The sequence below is a fragment of the Helicoverpa zea genome, chromosome 21 (assembly GCF_022581195.2).
Source record: "Helicoverpa zea isolate HzStark_Cry1AcR chromosome 21, ilHelZeax1.1, whole genome shotgun sequence".
Classification (NCBI taxonomy): Eukaryota; Metazoa; Arthropoda; class Insecta; order Lepidoptera; family Noctuidae; genus Helicoverpa; species Helicoverpa zea.
This window is the reverse complement of record NC_061472.1, coordinates 5,775,814-5,799,696: the sequence shown is the minus strand read 5'-3', so window position 1 is coordinate 5,799,696 and position 23,883 is coordinate 5,775,814. Positions and strand designations below refer to the sequence as shown.

Below are 23,883 nucleotides of genomic sequence, written 5' to 3'. Positions count from 1 at the left end.
AGCTTAGGACCAACAACACTGAAACAATATTAAAGAAAAAATTAAATAAAACATGTACATTTTTTTTAATTTCATAGATATATTTTTAGTAAATTTCAATTAATCGAAAGCAACAACAAAACTTCAATGTTCAACATGTCTGTTGCATTAATACTCCTAGTAATTGAGTTCAATACGTGTTTAACATCTTTATTGCACAGTAACTGTAAAACAGTAGCTAGAAAATATATTACTCAATATATTGCATTTTTATTTAGTATCCGTTTACTTTGTTTATTTGTACTTAAGATGTCCAATTCGATCTTGGATTTATGGCTGATGTCTTACCATTCTTATGTGGTCTATTATACATTCATTTTCAATTAAAACTTTAGATAATCTTGTTTCAATTAAATGAAATAGACTAGGTACTATAATATACTACCCAGTTCTTATACATATTTTTTCTGTGACGGTCTGAATTTGTTCCAAAAAAAAAAGTCGTGGTGGCCTAGTGGGTAAAGGACCAACCTCTCAAATATGAGGGCGCGGGTTCGATCCCAGGTCAGGCAAGTACCAATGCAACTTTTCTAAGTTTGTATGTACTTTCTAAGTATATCTTAGACACCACTGACTGTGTTTCGGATGGCACGTTAAACTGTAGGTCCCGGCTGTCATTGAACATCCTTGGCAGTCGTTACGGGTAGTCAGAAGCCAGTAAGTCTGACACCAGTCTAACCAAGGGGTATCGGGTTGCCCGGGTAACTGGGTTGAGGAGGTCAGATAGGCAGTCGCTTCTTGTAAAGCTGAATCCGGTTAGACTGGAAGCCGACCCCAACATGATTGGGAAAAAGGCTCGGAGGATGGTCTGAATTTGTTCCCACTTGATGGAAACAGAATTGAGTTGACTTAAAGCTGAGAAAAAATAATGAAAAGATAGAAATAATATTCCAAAGCATTTTCCTAAAATAGTTCTGAACAATGAAACCCGTTTTCAGTTTTCCAAAACTGAAGGGTATTTTCGTAGTATTTTCTTAGCATTCAACAATTACTATCGTAAGATTTATCTCCGCATAAATCTTCTTCGTTCGAGCTAGATTCCTTTAGAAATGTGTTTGTGTAGGACCGAGTCCTGTTTGTTTAGGCTTAGTATATGATTAATATCACGTTGCCCGGGGCTTGGGAAACAATCATTCGTATATCAAGCTTGCAGCGCTTGTACCTCGCTATTGTTTATACATTTATGATGTAAGTGTAGTGGCTTTTATAGAAGTTACAATTGTTAGTTTGATGTGGGCCATATTTTTTAATTCTTCAGTACAGTTCAGTTCTAAAGAGGTTTCGAATTTGTATTTTTGAATTAATTAATACTGTGGAGTAGAAGCAAATTAAACAGAATTCATATTTCTCAGGCTGAGCTCTACTAAATATTAAGCACCAGTATTTTAGCATAAAACAATTTTACGCTCCAATTCTCCAAATAATCAATACGGATGAATCCTTATTCCAAACTTGAATTTCAAAACATGCCCGACCGTTGAACAATTTTAACCCCAACCCAGTTTGAATCAGCCGTTCTATAGTCTATAGTTCGTATCGCCTAAAATATCCATATTCTAGCCGTAGCCGGTAGCAGCGGCTTATTTCGAATTCGGCCATCCGGGCCGGCTGATCGGCCACGAATGCCGGATTAAGTGCGAATGTTATCTACCGCCGCAGAATCGTTTACTCAAAGAATCTGCGCTCGTTCACGTCAGCGTTTATTCATTTGGCGATAATGTCACCTTACTAAGCATAATCTATGGCTCGGAGGATGTTCGAGTCGGGTGATTTTTGTCTATCTTTGTGCTTTATACAATAGAGTGTAGAAGATTAATCAACTCAATTTTGGGGGCTTTTCTCTTGAATGATTCTATGTTGAGACGATAAATTAACGCCGTAACTAAGCCATATTTTTTGCCTTTATTCTAATGGTAACAAAATTTCATTGCGGCAACACTGAGGTCTCTATTTCAAAACTGTCGCAGCGAACCGTTATAAAGAGAATTTTGGTAACACGCCAAGCAAAAGACAATAATAAAGGCCAAAACAAAAGCACATCCGTACCCAAGTACCCTAAAATTTTCAATTATCTCTTAAAGCAGCTAAGGACTCGCGTTTTTATTTTTCGTTTTCATACAAGAACCTTTTCCATATTGGCAATAAATCAGAACGTACCTCCGTAAACGGGCCGTTACATTATATTATGTAAATTGCGAGCATTATTCCACCTTGTGTGTTTGTTTGTCTGTCACCCGAAATCCTTTTGACGGGGGTTTGAATATGAAGCATGTATGTGGACATAAGTTTCCTTACTCAGCAAATTGTCTATTGAATCTTTTTTTCAAGGTTTTGAGACCCTGTTACTAAGACTTCGCTGTCTGTCTGTCAGAAATCTCATGAACCCTGATAGACCGTTAAAATTTTCATGTCTTATGTATTTCGGTTATGTATCGATTTAAGGTTTAATGATGGATTCGTTTAGAATTATAAATGTTAGGTAAAGACAATTTAGTCTCAGCGACAAGTGCTGATATTTTATCTCTCTGTAGGCAACTATTAATAACATTTAACAAAAGACAATTTGCTAAGAAGATTCAAACTTTTCCAATGAATTTTCATTGGATAAGAGGAGCTCAATAAAATTAATATAAGTGAATTGAATCTCACTAACGATGATGTTTCTAATAATATATTACGCTTAATATACCTAATTTTCATCTAAAAGTTTTACCCTCAAAATAGCGATTTAGTTTCATTCAAAGTTGCTGTATTAAACTTACTAAAATAATAAAATCAATTCATGTCAAAACTATTGAATATGTTTCATAAATTACCTATCCACCGAACCCCTTTTAAAAACACCTCCACAAAATTATACCATTGATTTGCGGCCTCTACGGCACACAAAATCATTTTGATTTTGGAACCCTGCGACCGAAATAACGTTCCTTTTCCCACATTTACCTCTATGCAGGCCAGTTGTCAATTTTTTATGCAAATCTACTTCGTGCCTATGGGTATTCAATTTCTTATTTTGGAAAGGGATCCTTTGGTCCTATGTTTCGGCAAGGGTTGGTTTAATTTCCATTTCGGAGAGCTGAATGGTCCTCTCGAGAGCTTTGGACCACTAGAAAGATGGTCATGAGATGGCGACATGTTGAAGGTTTCCTCGAAAAAGGTTTCATTTAGATAAAACCGTATAAAATCTGTGCGTTTCATTTTCTACAGGCTGTTTATTTGTGACTTCAGATATTTTTGTCACAACATGTACTTGGATCTTGCAATCGAATCGAGCTCTCTGGTATTGATTACAATTCATGCCATTAGCTTTTCATTACTTCCGCTTTTTCATTTTACTCTTGAAATAATACAATTATATACCAAAATAAATCCTACTCACATGGCCTAAATATGAAAGGTAGATTTCCATTACTGAAAGCTTTTTTGTAGAGATTATGAGCTACATGGCAACTCACAGCGAAACGAATGTTACCTCCTTACATTACCGAACATGGATTTAGCGGGAAAATATGACGGCATTACCAAGAAGTCCGAATACACAAAATGGGAGACCGATATTCATAATACTACTATTATATTTCCCCACTAAAGCTTAGTACGTGAAGTTACCTTGTATTTTGAAGTACCTTTTTCGGTATTCTCGTATTACACGAGGTTTTATAATACAGTATCTTAAGCCGTAAGGAATAATGTAAGAAAATTTATTCTCCTGTTTAATATTCGCTGGGTTCATTGGGATATCGGAAGTATTTTTTGGCTTATTATGCATAAATACATAGCGAATAGGCGTGTGATAAGACCGCTGTAATATGGAGAGTTTTGCTAATTTTATTTGATATTTTAATAGGGAATGTTGAAGAAAATTCTTGCGACTTAATTAAGGAAGGACGCTTTCACAAAGTTACTTTTGACGAAAATCGTGACAGACGTTCGATGTTCGAATATAATTTCATTAGAATTTCAATTATTTTTTTCTTTTAGTTATTGATTCTTTATGAAGAAAATTATGTTCATTTAACGAACATGGTAATCTATGATCAGGACTTTTCTCAGTTGCATTCAACGGAGACTTGAACAAAATGACTATTGATAAGTAACTAAATTAATTGCCGTAGTACATAGAAGACTCTGAGATCCAAGCGGCTATCAACAATTCTTTTCATTTTTTTCTTTTTTTCTTTTCCTAATATACCTATATATTTTTTACAGACTCAGCCCGTGATATGGTATGAGAACGAGCCCGCTGGTCAAGTGGTCGTATTAACCGCGAAAGATTACGACTCCTCGGAGAATGGACCTCCCTTCTCGTACGCCCTGAACGAATCCGCATCCTTCGATATACGCTCCAAATTCCAAATTCAAAGTAAGTTTGTTTTGCAATTTTATGACGTAATGTGCCGAATAGGTGCTATTTTTGTCACACTACTACATGAGTCGTTTTTGGACGAACCCCGTGAAAAAAAAAAACCTTCTTTTTTTGAATGTTTTAAAATGTGAACATCATTCGTTAGTACCAAGCACACTTCAATAGGTTCATTCCTAGAACTAAATCGGCACAAATATTCTCGAACAATTTTGGGTACCACAGAATGTAAACGTAAAATCATTCCCAAAAATATGTTTCGCTGAAGTCCCCCACAATAGAGCAATTGACACAAATTCCACTAAACTCGAAGCTAGGTTCTGGAAACTTCCCCGATTCGTCTTTGAAGCAATTCCATTTCAATTCAGTAGGTCCCATTCGTGAGCGCCAGAAATTTTCAGAGAGTCGCCCAAAATCGAGTTTCGATCAATTAGTGTAGTTAACATGCAATAAATGGCGTGCCAAGCCTAAGTCTAACTTTGTTTGCGAAGTGCCAATTCAATTTTGGTCCTCTCCATTTAGGTTGCCGTGTTTATAATTTTGTATACGTTCTCTGTTTGAATTTTGTCAGATTTTGTTTTAAATTTTTAAATCTGCGATCTTTTTGTTTGTATCGGCCAGTTCCTACGTAATATATTTATTTTTAAAAGGCAAAGAGGCTGAATTTACGTTATTGATATCAATATAAAGGCGCTTCTGGCAAAGTCCAATCATTATATGCCCCAGGCCCATTGTAAAAAATCTAGAAAATATTTTAGATACATTTTCACATTTCAGGTATTCATTTCGTGATTTCATACATTATGTAAAAGATCCCATATAACATTTATTTACTTTAAACTTTTAAATTACTTACTCAAATGTCTCAAAGAAAAATAATAGCCCACTTACACCGCTCAAAACAGGAAACATCATTAGTTTTCCAATATAAAAACATTTAAAAATAAACGTGGAAAGCAAACTTTAATGACATGTTTCCTCGTGCTAGCCGTTCCACATAAGTTACCAATGTCACCTGCCGCCGAAGTTTTGACATCAAAATGAAACAACTTTTAAAGTTTCCTCGAGTCAATTAAAAGTTGGTACAAAATTCAAACTTTAATTGGTTTTCAAGATATCATTTTAGTAGACATTGTGTGTTGATTTACAGGCTATTGATCACTCGCTCCTGTTAATTACCATGTTACCGTACTTTGTGGACTACAAATCATTTTCAATTGATTGAGTATTATCGTTATTTGGCTGGTAGAAGGCCTTTGATAAGTAATTAATTTATCTGGATTCTGACATGACCTACTTAATAATGATTCCAAAAACGAAAACCAGAAACTAAATGTGCTTAAAAAGCAACGAGATAATAGACCTCTTTTAAAGATGAAAACTAAAAAAAAACTTCTTCCACAGATAACAACATCCTTTCGACCCTCGTGTCTTTTGACCGTGAACAGAAGAAAGAGTACAAGATTCCTATTGCCATCACCGACTCCGGCACTCCTCGACTGACAGGCGTTTCCATCCTCCATGTTGTGATCGGAGACAAGAATGACAACCCCATGGCTCCTGGCCATAGCGACATATTTGTTTACAATTACAAGGTATGTACAACTTTACCGCCCTTTTTTAAATCTATTCGATTCGTGTTTTTAAGTTTGAAATTCGAATTCCATTCTTTCTCTGTGTTCTTTATTTCGAAATATTTTTTTTTTTAATTTATTGAATTGTAAATAAGGATTTGCTTTTGTTTTTTTCATCCATCAATAGATTTTTTTACGAGTTTAGGTTATTTAGTTTTTGTTTGTTATTTCTTCTTGAGCCTTAATACCAGTAAATGTCATCAGACTTATACCAAAAGTAGTAAATAAGCCGGAAAAATGTTATGGGCTTTTGATATTTACCTACATATTTAAAGGCCAATTACATTCCGAATAAATTGAGCCCTACAAAGGCCAAAAAAGATTTCTGATCCCTTCAGGGACCATCACATATTTCCTTTGAGCGTCCAAGTGGACCTTTAATATTGTTCACCTTTTAGTTTCCTAGTTATGTTTAATTTAGCGTGAACTTTCGTACACATTTTATTAAGTTTTGACCATCCAGTACAGTTAATTGATATTCTCAATTGTTTGAAATTCTTGTGTTATTTTTTCAATCGAGAATATCAAGCCTGTAATAAGTCGCTTGATCTTTATTTTTGAAAATAGAATGCTGACTGGCATCATTACCTTTTTTTTATTGCTGCGGCCATTTTCATTCAATTTTTCGCCTCGGGTTTTAACGGGTATTTTGGTTTTTCATTTATAGCAATATTTGTAGTGTAATTCAGTTTCGTTACTAACACTTTAACAACATAGTAATCATTGTTTTATTTTCTTACTACATGCTTCTATGCTTTAAGTCAATAACAATATTTATTAACAAAATTGTTTTTCCTAATGCAATCAGCCGGAAACCTACTTCAATGAGATTTTATACAGTTGGCGGTATTATGTGAGTATAAATTGGCATACATTTGTTATTTATGTGTTTTCCTTTGCTTGTTTTTACTATACTATCGAATTGTATTGGATGGTACTTACCTACTTGGTTTCTTGAGTTTGTTGATCAGAACTGTCGTGTTTTGTTTTTATTGGTTTTCTTTTTTAAAAGTTCCTGTGTCTATGTGCCGAATGATGAATTAGTTGAAAAAATGTCTTGAGGAGTTCAGATAGGGAGTCGCTTCATGTAAAACATTGGTCAGCTGTCGAATTCAACATAGCTAGGAAAAGGCTAGGCAGATGATGAGAAGAAAAAATGTCAGTTGAATAGTTTTCGAATATGAAACATCGATAGTTAGGTACTTATTAAATGAAAAATAAAAATGCAGAAAAAGTTTTATCCGATGACAACTGAACCCACAACCGATAAAACTATCTATACGATTATTTAAAACCAATCGAATAACCATTGATTTTATTCGATCCCATTATCACGGAACATCCAAATCAACTCGAATAACGGCGCATATTTTGTCAATTATGATTTATAATTAATTAACTATGTGCCAAACTGACTGTTCCACGGTGATTATTGGCAAATCCAATTACGATCCAGCAGTTAAGTGACGCATAATAACAATATGATTTCAATTGCCTGTCGAATAATTCCGTTAATTGATATAAAGCGAACATTCTGACGCCAGGATTTGCTCTATAGTCTATAGAGTGTGGAATCAAATAGAATGTAGATGCTTGAGTGGAATCGATATAATAGGATACAATGATATAACCATCTAAGTAACTAATGTATGAAACGTAACTGTTGAAATTTCTTGAAAAGCTTTAACCCGAATACCGAGAAGGGTTATGTTTTGTAAGTTCAGGTTTTCATTGGATTAATAATTCCAATTACCTACTTATTCATGACGGCTAAACTATTTATAAACTGTCCTTTATTTATTACCCGAAATTATTAAAATTCATTGTGCCGCCGCTTTCTAATTGAACTAGTTTCAAATGTCACACTTAATTTAAAGTGGGACCATTTTATTACCTCTAGAACATTACAGAAGCTTTATTGTGAAAGAAAATAATCACGTACTTAGAACATTTTTCTTTTGTCCAAAATTCTGGAGCACCTAGTTTATGCGTCCAAGAATTCTTAAAGTATTCTTTTTATTGCGCTGTTTGTATTCACCGTGTACAGAATATAAATAATATTAGCCTATTATTGTCCAGTCTTATCACAAAGCTTTATAATATAAATAAAAAAGTAAAACACAAATTCAAAGGTCTATAGTTCGGCCATTCAGAGAATGCGTTCCTGACACGTCGCGATTGAACTGACGACGTAACTTTGCAATGGCGTTGCAGTTACGATAAAAATATTTTTGCTGGTTGTTTACCGTTTTAACAATTGAGGAGCATTAAAACAACATTATTATATCAATAATCAATGAATGTTATAATTTTGTGCCAAACTGAGTGTCAAATAACTTGGTAAACAATATTTTTCTAAATCTATACTGCGCTATTACAAGGTTATGTCAGCGGTTTATATTTTGTAGTGCTGTGCTAAAAATAACAGGCAAGTATCGTAATCTGTTCTTATACAGTTATAATATAAAATAATACGTTTTGATTTTCTTTTTAAGAATTGGAAAATAATGGACTATAAGACTTAATTATAACGTTTATGAAATATAAAAATAAAACTATGACCAAACCGCATTTTTATACTTAGATTAAAAATGGTAACCCCAAATGGCGTTATGGGCCGCCATTTTGTGACGCTAAAACAGTCGTCCGTTGTCGTTTCGTGCGCATAGACCACGTTTTTCAAGTGTTTTCGATCTGTTTTTATTTGATTACCCGGCTTTTGTTAGACCGAGATATCAGGATTGATTCTGTTATTGATAATAATATAATTATACATGTAGGCGAAGATGATGATGAAGACACCACCTCCTCAAGCAAATCGGAGTCTGATTAATATTCTGTTCGCACATTCAATTCAATGTACTTGTAACAAAGAATAAATAAAACAATTTTATTATATGAATATTACCTTTTTTTGGTTTCCACTTAAATAACTAAAATATAAAACAAATGATTCCGCCAATTTAAAACGAAAATAATCTTAAAATAATGCGGCGGTTCATTTTGAAGGAACGGTAACGAACTCAGTGTTATGTTGTGCCCATCACTAGTCGTGACTAACTGATAGGTGTCAGGAACGCATTCTCTGAACGGCCGAAGTATAGTTGGCCTGATTATAAGCTTGGTGTCAGTTATTTTTCTTCTAGTGAATCTATCTTAGTGGCAAAATCATAAAATGTAGATTTTTAACACCATTCAAAAGCTTTATACTACGCCTTGAGTTCTGATCATGTTATTGAATTTTGCAATATCTTTGTACATTATATTTACAGTACATTTCGAATTTTAAAGACTGCACTCTCTTAAGCTTTAATTACTCATAGATCGTACATTTTCAGCAAAATTTCGCTTTATACCATTTGGTTTTAAAATCAGTTTCACAAAGAAATGAAAAAGTCGTCAAAATACCGACACAACATTCAAGTATCTTAAAAATATTTATATATCCGAATGATTTAATTTGAAAACCTTTTCATGTAACCTATGTTTGGAATAATACGTATTTAATATACCCATCTCAAAATAAAGCATCCGCTGTTTAAGGGCCACATAGTCAATATTCATTAAACCCTTCCACCTTTGTTGACCTTTATTTCAGCGGTTTTTGCGAACAATCAAGCGTACAGATTCGATCGTATAAACATTAACGATTATGTACATGTTTTATATAATATATGGCTATTAAAATGTTAATTTTGCGCTTTAATGAAACTCAGTTTAGTACGGTTAGGTAGTATAAACAGGGATTATGTGGGAAGGCACTTTTTACTGCCCTACCCTGATTTCTTCGTTATGGCGCGTTGTGCTGGATGTGGCATGTGGAAAGCTGACGTTTTAACTTTAAGGGTTGGGAAACTGTGTCAAGATTATGCCCTCTACAATATTGAGAGAATATTAATAGATCGTTAAGTATGCAGCTGGCTATTTGACCTTATATTTGCGTTATCTCTCAAAAGAATAATGCAGAAAATTGAATAATAAATATTCTAGCATCATTGAATGAATTCCGGGTATATTTAACAAAGCAACAAAATGTCTTTCATAATATTCAACCAGAAATAAAATTTTCATATTCAGAAAACTGTTCAGCAAAATAATTACCGTAAAGCGTTTTAATTCAAGTGTAAACAAAACTATGCAGCAAAATGTTGCCAGTTAATTCGCTGCGAGAAATAAAGAAACTTCAAACAAAGAGTTTCTCTATTAACTTTTTAATGGTATTTGAGTTAAAAAATAAAGGAATCCCATGCATGCACTACGCAATCTGTGTAAAGCAAGCGAGATTCGTTTTATCTCAGCGCTTAATGAAGGCGACTTGCCACAAATACGATGAAGCTGCGTTTAGCATGTGTGTTACCTACTGGAGGCGAGTTACTTGAAAATCAATTTAAGTGTACGATATTTGTCATATTGCACAGAATAGGTAGTTTAAGTTTCACGTTTGTCTACCATTCTTTATGATTTTCAATTGAATAATTAATATACATGATTTGTTTTGAAAATATTAGGTGTAAATAATAAAAATAATGTATTTCTTTAAATAATTAAATAACAACGATAAAGCACACAATCGACATAACGTAGGGTTCTAGCTATCGTATCTATAGCTCACAATACATGTATTCTAGAGTCTAGAGCATAAGCTCTTAATTAAAAAGTCCAAATTCTGCTGTGTAAGTCAAGTAAACTATCCAAAAGCGATGCAAACGCGGCTTCAATCCCTGTTCGTTTTAACGACAGGCTTACGTCGGTCCCTTAAACCAGGGCTGGTCCAAAACTCCTACACACTAACTTTGAGAAAAGCTATCACCAACATAATTGATTTGTCGCGAACAGTTTTAGAAACTTCCAGAATCAAGTTATTCATCGTTAATTAGGTACAAGTTTAGATAAAACTGAGCGTCGGATAATGATTAGTTAGTGGCAGTTTAGTTTTATTTATAACGTGATTGGTTTATTCTGGAAGTTGTTAATTACTGAGGAAATAGAGTTTTTGAACAGTTATTTATAACGTGTAAGACGTTAAAACACTATGGTAAAGGCAAAAACAATTTTGAAACATTTATCCACAAAGTGTGACGTTAAAGCACTGTGCTGATGATAGAGTGTAGTAATATAATATACAAGTGGATAAAAATATAGCTTCTATATAATGGCTTTAAAGTAGATAGAAATAAAAAATAATAATAAGCTTTTAACAGTGTTACCACAATTAGATAATAAATTGAAGTCATAAACAATCGCCTCTCTACAAGCTAAGTCTCGCAATATTTATAAATTCATTTGATTTGCCATTTTGAAGGGCTTCACATTTCCGTATCCCGGATAATTGTTAAATGAATTGGAAAATTAACGCTCCGTACTATAGCCGAATAAAATTGCTTTAATTAGTTATAGCCGACCGTTGTTATTAAAAGTAAAATGTTTCGGGTTTAATAGGGTTTGGACGCATGATTTGTTGTCCATGAGAAATTTGGTCCACATGAAAACAATTTTGTTTTATGGTAATACGTATCTCGGAATTAGGAAAGGTTATGGATTATTCTTAAACAAAATATGCGTGAAATTGCAGCTTTTACCTGTTTCGATAATCAATCTATGGTTGTAATTTTGTTATTCAAATTTTTATCCGATATTAATAAAATTAAACCTTTTTATATTTTGCCTCAACACTTAGTGTTGTCTATGGCTAGGCTACTTTTACATTCGTATAGCAGGTCAAGGTTAGGGAAAGTACTTAGATAGTGTATAATTATAAACACTGGCATCTAGAATTACTTTGGCATTCGTTTTTTTTTTTAATTTCTATTTTTCAGTCTTTCAATTGTGGCCGTCCAAGGTTATTTGTTAGATGTGTTTCTGATGTAATATAGAATATTGTTTTTGGCCTTGTTTATTTTCGGTTGAATGTGTATTTTTTTATTTTTCAGTGTCTGACAAATTTTTATATTTTTTTGTATATTTTGTGCCATTATAGTGCACCAGAATAAAAACAACATTATGCCTTAAATCTTGAGCTACAAACGGCTCTCAACATATTAATTAAATAATTTTACAATATAAACCCTATTTATTTTTTATCCTTAACTAACAAAAACTTATTCTAACCCAGGGTGAAGCCCCAGACACAGAAATCGGTCGTGTCTACGTGGACGACCCGGATGACTGGGACCTAGCAGACAAGAGGTTCATGTGGCTACCGTCGTATGAGCAAAGGAGTCCGTACTTCGACATCCATAGCAATACTGGCATGATCACCATGAAGGAGGGAACGCCTAATGGAACTTATTTGTTAAGGTTTAACGTGAGTATGAATAACACTTATTTATTTTCACTATGGAAGACTAGCTGTAACTATATAAAAACAATAGAAGAGAAATACATCATAGGCTGCTTCTACCCAGCAAAAACAAGGAAGGGCCTTTTTTGGGCTGTCTTTTTTTTGAAGTTTGAAAAGTTCTAGTTTCAGCCTAGTTTGATTAAATAATTCTGATTTAAAAAAGTGGAACGAACGATTTTAATTTAGCAACATATAACGGCTTAACTGTTTTAATAATATTTTTGAAACAAGAACATGATCCGTTTCAAAAACGTATTTCATATACTTCGATGTATTTATTTGTATTTTTTAAGCAAAAGAGTAATAAACATTAATCCATACACCACAACTTCCACATTCATGTTAAATTATTAAAATTAATATTTTTCAAAAATTCTAGGTAACTGAAGAGAATGAACCCTTAGTTCCTTTCCATTGGGTGGAAGCCACCGTGAACGTGACTATAAAGGAGATTCCTGAGGAAGCCGTGGATAAGTCTGGCTCCATACGATTTGTTAACATCACTGCTGAGGAGTTTATTGTTCCTGAACCTGATGTAAGTATATAGATAAACTAGAGCTATATAGATACAAAAATGTAATTATGAATATTTCAAATTATAGTAAATCTAAAAAAAAGTTTGAAGTTCTAAGTAAACAAATTGTTCTTTCCACCATACCATAATGAATAAAATTACGTACCTTCTTTAAAAAAAAAACGCAAATGTCATCTAAAAAACAGCGTCCAAGAGCCAATGTGCCAAAAACAGACAAACATAAAGGTCAAAATTATAGAAACCCACCTTTTTCGTCCGGGTTATAAATAAGTGTTTGCAAAACAAATGACGACTTACACCCAAAATAGAAATCGTTTCAAAGAAAAGTTTGCGACTTGAGTTCTCTTCGTAGAATTATACTTCGGCCGTTCAGAGAATGCGTTCCTGACACCTATCAGTTAGTCACGACTAGTGATGGGCACAACATAACACTGAGTTCGTTACCGTTCCTTCAAAATGAACCGCCGCATTATTTTAAGATTATTTTCGTTTTAAATTGGCGGAATCATTTGTTTTATATTTTAGTTATTTAAGTGGAAACCAAAAAAAGGTAATATTCATATAATAAAATTGTTTTATTTATTCTTTGTTACAAGTACATTGAATTGAATGTGCGAACAGAATATTAATCAGACTCCGATTTGCTTGAGGAGGTGGTGTCTTCATCATCATCTTCGCCTACATGTATAATTATATTATTATCAATAACAGAATCAATCCTGATATCTCGGTCTAACAAAAGCCGGGTAATCAAATAAAAACAGATCGAAAACACTTGAAAAACGTGGTCTATGCGCACGAAACGACAACGGACGACTGTTTTAGCGTCACAAAATGGCGGCCCATAACGCCATTTGGGATTACCATTTTTAATCTAAGTATAAAAATGCGGTTTGGTCATAGTTTTATTTTTATATTTCATAAACGTTATAATTAAGTCTTATAGTCCATTATTTTCCAATTCTTAAAAAGAAAATCAAAACGTATTATTTTATATTATAACTGTATAAGAACAGATTACGATACTTGCCTGTTATTTTTAGCACAGCACTACAAAATATAAACCGCTGACATAACCTTGTAATAGCGCAGTATAGATTTAGAAAAATATTGTTTACCAAGTTATTTGACACTCAGTTTGGCACAAAATTATAACATTCATTGATTATTGATATAATAATGTTGTTTTAATGCTCCTCAATTGTTAAAACGGTAAACAACCAGCAAAAATATTTTTATCGTAACTGCAACGCCATTGCAAAGTTACGTCGTCAGTTCAATCGCGACGTGTCAGGAACGCATTCTCTGAATGGCCGAACTATAAGTGTCTATAGTTAGACCAAAAATATTTTTTATTTTTTTGTTCGGAGTTAAAAAAAGCTCCGATTGCAGTACTCTACAATTATAGATACCAATAGAATATTCATGAAAAACCAAAAAAAAAATATTGGAAAGTCATACGAACATTGGTAGCCAGATAAATAAAAGCTTTAACAATAAACAGAGGACAAAAAAACTTCAATTCAAAAAAAACAAAAATTGTATACATAAAGCGGATTTGAAAGAGTAGGTGCACTTTTTTTAGATTTTTAACCTAGTTCAATTCAAAACCGAACATTTCATACATAAAGCAGAATTCAAAGAACAGATTATACTTTTTTTCTGAATTTTTCATTCGGTACAAAATTAATGAAGTCGAATTGTAATTTTCTCGTTGGTGCTTCACAATATATCTAAAAATCTATACTAATATTATTAAGCTGAAAGAGTTTGTAGATTTTTAGAACACTCAAACGATTTGTATAATTATTTTATTGCTAGAGTGGCCATAGTACTTTTATACGGGTGTGTGGAGTCATTCCACAGAATGCGGGTGAAGCCGCTGGCGGAAACTAGTTTGAATCAGTGACCTAAGTTCTGCTAATCGATTGATAAATAAAGAAGCTATATTTAGCAGAACACAGCTTAAAATATATCCTATTATCACTATTTTAGTACATATCTACATTACTAAGCAAATCTTTTCACATCCAAAAATAACTACCATCAAAGTCCACATTGTGTACCCAAATAAAATACCCTATTAATATTAATCTGCATATTTTTGGCTTACCTCAAAATGTCAGTGAATCACTTTGTGGAATGTTCGAGAATATAAAGACGTTCATTGAAACTGTGTGCTAAAGTGAGTTGACGTCGTTCGTCGTTTACTTACTAAAGATGCTTGTCGTCTAGTTAGTACGTGAACCGTAAAAGCTAGGAGATTGCTGACACTAAGGCGAGAATATAATAAAATATAAGCTAAATAAATTTTAGTTTAGGAAGATTCTGTAGATAAAATAGGAGGTTTATCTTATTATGTATTTAAAACTTATTTTCTGCACGGAAATACGGGCTACCTGATCTGCCATAAATATCTCAGTATTTACAAATAACATGTTATTGTATGAACATTCTGTCCATGTTAGGTAAGTCATGTTACTTATTAGGGCTCTGCGTAGCAACAGATTAAGATACAAACAAAATTATTGATTAATTAGTCTACTTATAGGCTCTTCTTATTTGTGCCCAATTAAAAAGAGGAAGTACCTAGATTTATCCACAATTAATCCATAATTTACTTCCAAACTTACTATTTAATTAATTTAGTTCATAAGGTTACTTCCATGATCTTAGTTGTGACCTTGCTCCGAATCATCCTTACTTACGTAAAGTTTCATCCGGGGATTCATTTAGGCCAGTTAACGACTCAGTTGGTTTACGAGCAATTGGCCGTGGTCGCAGTTTAGAACTGTCATTGTCATCTACATATAGTCTGTTTTTTAATCTCGTAGACTAAATTGACACTTGCAAAATGTCAAACTTTCTAATAATTTTGCTAGCTCTGTGGTGCAGTGTTGTACTTACGATACCGGTTCGTTGAATCGTAACTTTTTATCTATAATAGACGAATTTAATATTCATTCAAAGTTTTATATTTAAAATTCACGTACGTACACATGGCTGTACGACGTGCTACAAACTGCCAGGGATATCTGACCACGCAAAGCCATGCGTAATCATCAAGGATAAGCCCATTATTTCAGGATGACTTATTGTAAAAAGTTACGATTCAACGAACCGGTATCGTAAGTACAACACTGCACCACAGAGCTAGCAAAATTATTAGAAAGTTTGACATTTTGCAAGTGTCAATTTAGTCTACGAGATTAAAAAACAGACTATAGTTTGTTTACGGACTGGCCACTTACGGCTTTTTGGTACTGACGTAACGAGCTCGTTAATCTTCACATTCATTCGTCTTGTTAAGTTGGCGAATGATAACATATTTATGTCTGATTTTGAAAATAGAACTTTGTAATTTCCGAATTTTGACAAACGTCAAGTTATTTGATACCTGTAATTATTCTGAAAGTAAACAATAATGAAAACGATTTCTGGGAATTATAGTTCGGCCATTCAGAGAATGCGTTCCTGACACGTCGCGATTGAACTGACGACGTAACTACATTCATTGATTATTGATATAATAATGTTGTTTTAATGCTCCTCAATTGTTAAAACGGTAAACAACCAGCAAAAATATTTTTATCGTAACTGCAACGCCATTGCAAAGTTACGTCGTCAGTTCAATCGCGACGTGTCAGGAACGCATTCTCTGAATGGCCGAACTATAGCTGTAATAATCTTCAGGTGCCACTATTGTGACGATCAAAAGCATGTCAAAAAGTCATTATAATTATAATCTGTAGCTTGAATTATTTTGTCTATAATAGAGACTTACTCTGAAAGAATTTTCCAAATCGGATAAGCAGATAGAAATAATTAAATAATTTCCTCTTCATAATATTAGTATCTATTTTGTTGATAAAACCATACAGTTGTTTATTCATGAGATGATGAAATGTAAGACATTTAACAATTTTAGGAGAAATGCTCAAAAGCAATGCTTCTCTTGTGATGTTTGTCAATGATCTCGCAACGCAACGGACAACCTGACGTGCAAAATATACATGCAGGCTGAAATATCGGATGCAATCTTTCAATACATATCGATACCAATTTATTTATTCCCCCTAGAAACAGTAAAAATTCGTTTCCTTGTCGAAGAAATTAAGTAGCTACGTTTTTTGTAGACCAAACAATTTGAGCAGACAAAACGACCAAAGATACGCTCAAGAAGTAGATTAGGAATAATTCAAGTGAATTTTCCTAATGTCTACCGCACCGTCCTTCATCGCAATTCATCGTATTGACGCATGGAGGACAAAATTACTAGCGGAGGTGCCATAATGAAAGAAAGTAGCACGCCAAAATGCGAGTGAGCAGGGGACGAGGAACGTTACTTACTATTTTCGCCCTTTTTTGGAACCTTAATTTTTTTCTAATACCAAAAATCGTTGACAGAGTCTCAAAGAACCCGAACACCTCGTTAGTTCACTCGTATCTGATAGTCTTGGTCATGCCCACCGTACAAGTTTGATCTAGCGAAGGCGTCTGACCTACCTGCATTATGGCATCTCCGCTCATCTTTACTTACTCCATGTATTGACGTCATGACTAATTCCCTCTCTTTTCAGGGCACGAGTAAGAAGGACAAGTTACACCGCCGTTTGTCCGAACTGTATAACACGTCTATGGACAACGTGGATGTTTTCACCGTTTTCACTAAGAACACTGTGAAAGATGTGTTTCTGGACGTCCGGTTTGCAGCACACGGATCGCCTTATTATCCGCCTGAGAAATTGGATAGCATGGTCATTACTATACAGGAGAAGGTATGTATTTCTTCATCATAATATTTACTTGATTTTAAAATGTAAAACAGAACTTAGTAAATACTAGGTCTAAGCTTGATTCTTGTTTTGAATCTGTAATGGAGACTACTAAATTCCAGTCAACCTTTAATAAATTCGATCAGACGTATTTCGTTAAAATGTATAAAAACTTTCCTTTTACAACTTAATGCAAAGTTACTGAAATCAAAGTTTGGAAGTTTAGTCTCTTTAGTTGACCTTGACCTCAAGTTCAAGGTCGAAAGTTTTAACCCGCAAATGTCCAGTTGTGTAGGGGTCGGATAGAATGCCGTAATGAATGAGGTTAGGGATGGCATTACAGGGAAATGGTATCCGTAGAGGTTAGTACGCCCTTAGAAAATGGTGATTTGGCCTTATTTGGTATATTGGGTGTTAGATAGTATACTTACTTTATTTATTGAATAGGAATTAACAAGGTAGTGATGAAATTAAATTCCGTTTATCATCTTTCATCTTCCTAATCTTTTCCCAAACTGTGTTAAGGTCTGCTTCTAAGTCTTAACAGGACGAGCACCAGAGTTTTACATGGAAAAACTGCCTATCTGACCTCCTACCAGTTACCCGAACAAATTAAATTCAATATTTCATACAGTTATGTTCAAACCAGTTGAGGCTTTGGAGGTCAGACGCTAGTAAATAATTGATATAATTCAGCCTTATATAGTTAGATTGGAAGCCCACCCTAGAAGGGTTAGATATTTTACTGGGACTTAAACTATTGTCACATTTGTAAGCATAAGCTGACTATAAAACTAAGTTTTAAATTAATTAGATCAATGAAGTAGATTTTACACTCATTTCACTTACTATACAGGGTGTTTGGCGCATGGACCGACACAATTTTTTGGGGGATTCGTGAGGCCATGTACTAGTTTTCACTCATAGACCCAATGTCCTATATGTCACTGTATTCGAGATACGATTTTTTTTGTTTGTTTTTAAAAATTACCGGAACTATCACCTTTAAAACGCTATAACTTTTCAGTCTGTTGTCGAATTTACACCAAATCACTTTCATTGCGTTCTCTGATGTATTATTATTCCAAATAAAACATAAATTCATAGCACTAGATGGAAAAAAAATACTTGTTGAGCTTCCAAAGTCTTAAAAATGAAAAAACGTATGAAAAATGTCAAATTCAAAATTAATTATAAAAAAAAGTAAAAGCTTTTATGAACTTCATTTAATAAAAAAAAAATGCCTACTTAATACCCTTTCCAACGATATGCCACATGGGTGTGAAATCATTAATAATGTCGTCACAAACCTAAAGGTACACATTAACCAGTGCCAGGGTAATGAAAACACAAAAATGTTTTAAAATGTTTTAATTAAATTTAAGTTATAAATTATGTTCAAAATGACTGCCTCTGTTGCGAATGCATGCACGGCATCTTTTTCTAATTTCTACAGTCGTCGTCCTCAGTCGCATTTCTGCTTTCATAATTTCAAAGGCGCAATTTATTCTTTCGATTAAAATTTCTCTTGTGGGTACTTCAGTCGCATACACAATTTCTTTTGCACGGCCCCAGACATAAAAATCCAAGGGCGTCAGGTCTGGTGAACGTGCAGGCCAAGGAATTGGGCCGCCTCTTCCGATCCATGAATTTGGAAAACAGTTGTCCAAATGTTCTCGCACGTCTCGCTGGTAATGTGCTGGACAGCCATCATTTTGGAAAATAATTGGTTCTCCATCTAATACTGGTAATACCAATTCAGGTAAATCTTCGAGTAAAAAATTCAAATAATTTTCTCCGGTCAGGCGCTCTGGTAAGAAATGTGGACCGATCAGGTGTCTTCCAATAACCCCCGCCCAAACGTTTACACTAAACTTAGTTTGAAAGGAACTTTGTCTTTTCTTGCGGGGATTTTGTCTTTTTTGCGCCCAATGGTGAAGGTTGTGGAGATTCACAATTCCCTCGTGATTAAAATTGGATTCATCAGTCCACAAAATTCTTTTTAAAAAATTTGTATCATCTACGTCCGTATGCATCATAAATCGGCAAAAATCGAGCCGTCTCCTGTGATCATCATCTATGAGACCTAGAACAATCCATTAAAGACTGGTAAAAATTCACTTTTTGAATGGCAAAAACTAACATAAATTTAAAAGATAAAATTAGAAAAAATAAAAGTTACTAGGTATTTATTTGAAAAACGAACCAGTAAAGCTACAAGGATATTTGTAAACGTTTAAAATAAGTGTATGGTTAAAACCATTTTAAAATACAAGTTTTTTGGGTGCAAAATTTCAGCACAATAAGGTCGAAGATAACTGGTTCAAAATTTAGTTTTACGATTTCGCCTGATAAAATAAATAAAGTACTTAACGTACCTTGAACAGAAGTGTAGTGATACGCATGCTTTCCATTTTCCCGAAGAACTGACCAAACTTTCCAAACCGACAAGTGAAGTCTTTCAGCTACAACTCGAATACTTGTCGTTGGATCCTCATCAAAAGCTTGCAAAATGCTTTCATCAATTACAACATTATGTTGCCTCACATTAACGCGAGGCTCTTGGAAATTTATGTTTCCAGTCTCCCTCAGACGTCGATAGGTTGTAGCAAACGTCTCGTGGTGTGGTATACGCCGGTTAGGATAACGCTGCTGGTAAATTCTACGCGCTTCACGAGCGTTACAATTAGCGCTGCCATATGCCAACAACATGTCAGCATACTCTTCGTTGCTGAAGTTAGGCATTGTAACAAGCACGGTGAATACACCAACAGTTTAACAGAAAAGTTCAACAAACAAAACTTAACAAAAACAAACTTTAACAAAAAACAACGAAATAGGAAAACGTGAAATACACGGACACTTCCGATAGCAGAGATAGTCAAATCTCGACTAAACAAGGATCACATAACAAACTCCAACCCAATGATAGACAAAGACAAGAGATATTTTTCATGCGTAAGAAAGAGACAGGCAGTTTACCTGCCAATTACCTGCTTACCATTGTTCTATCAAACGGGTTCGTTGTTAGAGACGTTAGAGTGCGTGTTCGTTCCTGCTCTGATTTTGACGACATTATTAATGATTTCACACCCATGTGGCATATCGTTGGAAAGGGTATTAAGTAGGCAATTTTTTTTTATTAAACGAAGTTCATAAAAGCTTTTACTTTTTTTTATAATTAATTTTGAATTTGACATTTTTCATACGTTTTTTCATTTTTAAGAGTTTGGAAGCTCAACAAGTATTTTTTTTCCATCTAGTGCTATGAATTTATGTTTTATTTGGAATAATAATACATCAGAGAACGCAATGAAAGTGATTTGGTGTAAATTCGACAACAGACTGAAAAGTTATAGCGTTTTAAAGGTGATAGTTCCGGTAATTTTTAAAAACAAACAAAAAAAATCGTATCTCGAATACAGTGACATATAGGACATTGGGTCTATGAGTGAAAACTAGTACATGGCCTCACGAATCCCCCAAAAATTTTTGTCGGTCCATGCGCCAAACACCCTGTATAGGTGATTTCAATTTTGCAAACACCATACGAAAGTCGAAAATATTTAAAAATTGAAATTTAACGGCTAGTCTCAGAAATTACGATTTTTTTATCAATTAACACGGAAACCATAATCTGAGCAATTAGTATAATTGTTATTGTCAAACTATAGTTCACAGTTCAAGATTGAATTAACCCATTCACTGTCCATTACACTAAAACAATAGTAAAACTACGTCTACCTCCCAAATTATATCCCATCATGCAGATAAACATCTACCTAAGCTTCAGTGGCGAGGCGTCCTTATAAGCCGATTCCCATCGGCTTCCCTTTCGAATTTCAAGAAAGAAGCATAGGTATAAGTTATAATATAGGTATAGGTATAATTAATAGAAGCGTTTTTCCCTGAAATAAAACGCATATTAAATTACTTACCTAAATTCGAAGCTTAATTTATTGAGAGATAGCACTTCCGTTTTCCTCCTATTTCCCTTCTCTTTCTACCCTATATGTCTGTCTCTTTCGCTCTTCCCCTCTTTTGACTAGCTTCACCACCTGGCAGGGCGCATCGCGCTCGGCGCGAGAGCCTCTTGCTCATTGCGTTGAAATTCAACAGGCAGGAATTATATTAAGCTTCGAATTTAGGTAAGTAATTTAATATGCGTTTTATTTCAGGGAAAAACGCTTCTATTAAATAACTTGACCGTAAATTCGAAGCTTAATTTATTGAGACGTGTTTGTTATCGCCTGGTGGTGAAGAACGCCAATGTGAGGGAGTTTAAAAAATAATTACTATGATAATAATACGAATCAGCATGTAAGTATACAGAATGGAAAGGTTACATATGAATATACCTAAAAGTATTGACGGTAAGATACTTTAATAAGTACTTTTAACTCCTTAAATAAAAGTATGTATAATAGGAAAATTACTTTATTCACATTTAAGAAATAAAAATAACATTAACTTCTGATAAGTGTTGATATAAATTAATCACAATACAATTAATCAACAGGATTAAATAGGTTAGTAATATTACTTGATTGGTTAGATGTTGCTGGCATAACTTGACGTTGATAGAATTTTGTAAAAGTATTCTGAGTTCTCCAGTTACCCCTAGCCAAAATGGTATCTATAGGAAGATTCTCAGACCAGCTTTTAGATGCAACCGCGGATCGGAAACTACCAGGAGTTGCTATTATATTAGCTTCTAGTAAAAGTGTTCTGATCCAACCTGCTATTACAGCTCGTGAAGCAGGTTTTGCTTTGCCTCTAATATTTATAAACAAATTATTACATTTAGCTAATTTTCGCCTATCTTTAAGGATATCAATATTTCTTTGTATCCAGTACACAGGGTCGAGATTCCTGTCAGTCGAGTTTCTTATCAATTTCCAACCTGACTGTCTATACGTAGCTGAATCGGTTTTAGATCCAAAGGCTGGCCAGAAAATTATGTTATCACTAGACATAATACAATGTTCTGGGTCCACCCTGAGCAGGGTCAAATCGTGTATTCGCCTACCAGAAGACAGAAGTAGTAATGCTGCCGTATGCCTGGATGTAGCAAAAATATTGTCCGAGTCAACACTACAATTTTTTAAAAACGACAAAAGATTATCAATATTCCAAATAGGTGGTTTGTTTGTTATAGGTTGTTTGAGGGCAATTGATTTAAGAACGTGTTTGATTATGGTGTGTGAACTTAAATTAACATTTGAATTAGCATTACATAAAGTAGTGACTACAGACTTATATAAGAGAATAGTCCTGTATGAAAATTTTTGGACTAAGTATAAATCTGCCAAAAACCTTGCCACTTCCGAACCTTCTGGATTAGTGGAACTAACCTCATGTTCCTCAGTCCATTTAAGCCATCTTGACCATGCAACTTTATAAGTCTTAAGAGTTGAATCCCGCCAAGACGATCTTAACAAACTGATTTGATTGGGGTTCCAATTTGTCAGGTTTTGATTCCACCCCCACATTTCCATACTTCCAGGGTTATGTCTTGGATTTTGGGAGGTGGGAGGCCCGTGGATGTATCTATTAGGGATTGACTGAGATTCCGAATGGTGAACGGGGCTTCTATTGCTCGTGCTTTCAGATCCCCTCTCCAGAATACTCGATCCCATCGTGGGACGACCAGGAGATAAACGCCGGTCGCTTGGTTGAGATGCGTCAAGACTCTCGGAATAAGGCAAGGTGGTGGGAATATCCACGCCAGGTGAAAATTCCAGTCCATCGAAAACGCGTCGTGATGCATTGCTTGCTGGTCGTTCAAGTCTAACGACACATAATTGGCAACTACATGTGCTGTTGCTGACGCAAATAAATCTACGACAGGGATGCCGAATTTCCGAAAAATCTTTTGTGTGCAAGGAGGTACTAAATGCCACTCTACGACGCTGCGTCGCCGAGACAGGCGATCGGCAACGATGTTGTATCTGCCCGGTAGATGAAAAAACCTTCAAGACTATTGCGTATTGTTTCAGCACTTTGAATACGTCTTTTGTAATATTCATTAGAGGTTTCGATATCGTCCCCCCCTCGTTGCGCAGATACGCAACTACCGTCTTGTTGTCGGATTGTACTAGAACTGTAGAGCGTTGTAGGAGCTGATGATGGTCTTGTAGGACTCTCAGGATAGCCAACATTTCTTTTTGGTTGCAATGCAACAAAACCTCCCC

General features: G+C 34.5%; 1 protein-coding gene across 1 annotated transcript in view; it reads left to right on the top strand.

The window, feature by feature from the left end:
* LOC124640787 (DE-cadherin) overlaps nucleotides 1-23,883 on the top strand; it is a 228,051-nt gene that overhangs the window by 185,249 nt on the left and 18,919 nt on the right. The window contains exons 12-16 of the mRNA XM_047178713.1: nucleotides 4,252-4,405; nucleotides 5,810-6,000; nucleotides 12,152-12,343; nucleotides 12,759-12,914; nucleotides 17,495-17,692. Of these exons, the coding sequence (XP_047034669.1) occupies nucleotides 4,252-4,405; nucleotides 5,810-6,000; nucleotides 12,152-12,343; nucleotides 12,759-12,914; nucleotides 17,495-17,692 (891 nt within the window). The remainder of the gene's footprint in view (nucleotides 1-4,251; nucleotides 4,406-5,809; nucleotides 6,001-12,151; nucleotides 12,344-12,758; nucleotides 12,915-17,494; nucleotides 17,693-23,883) is intronic.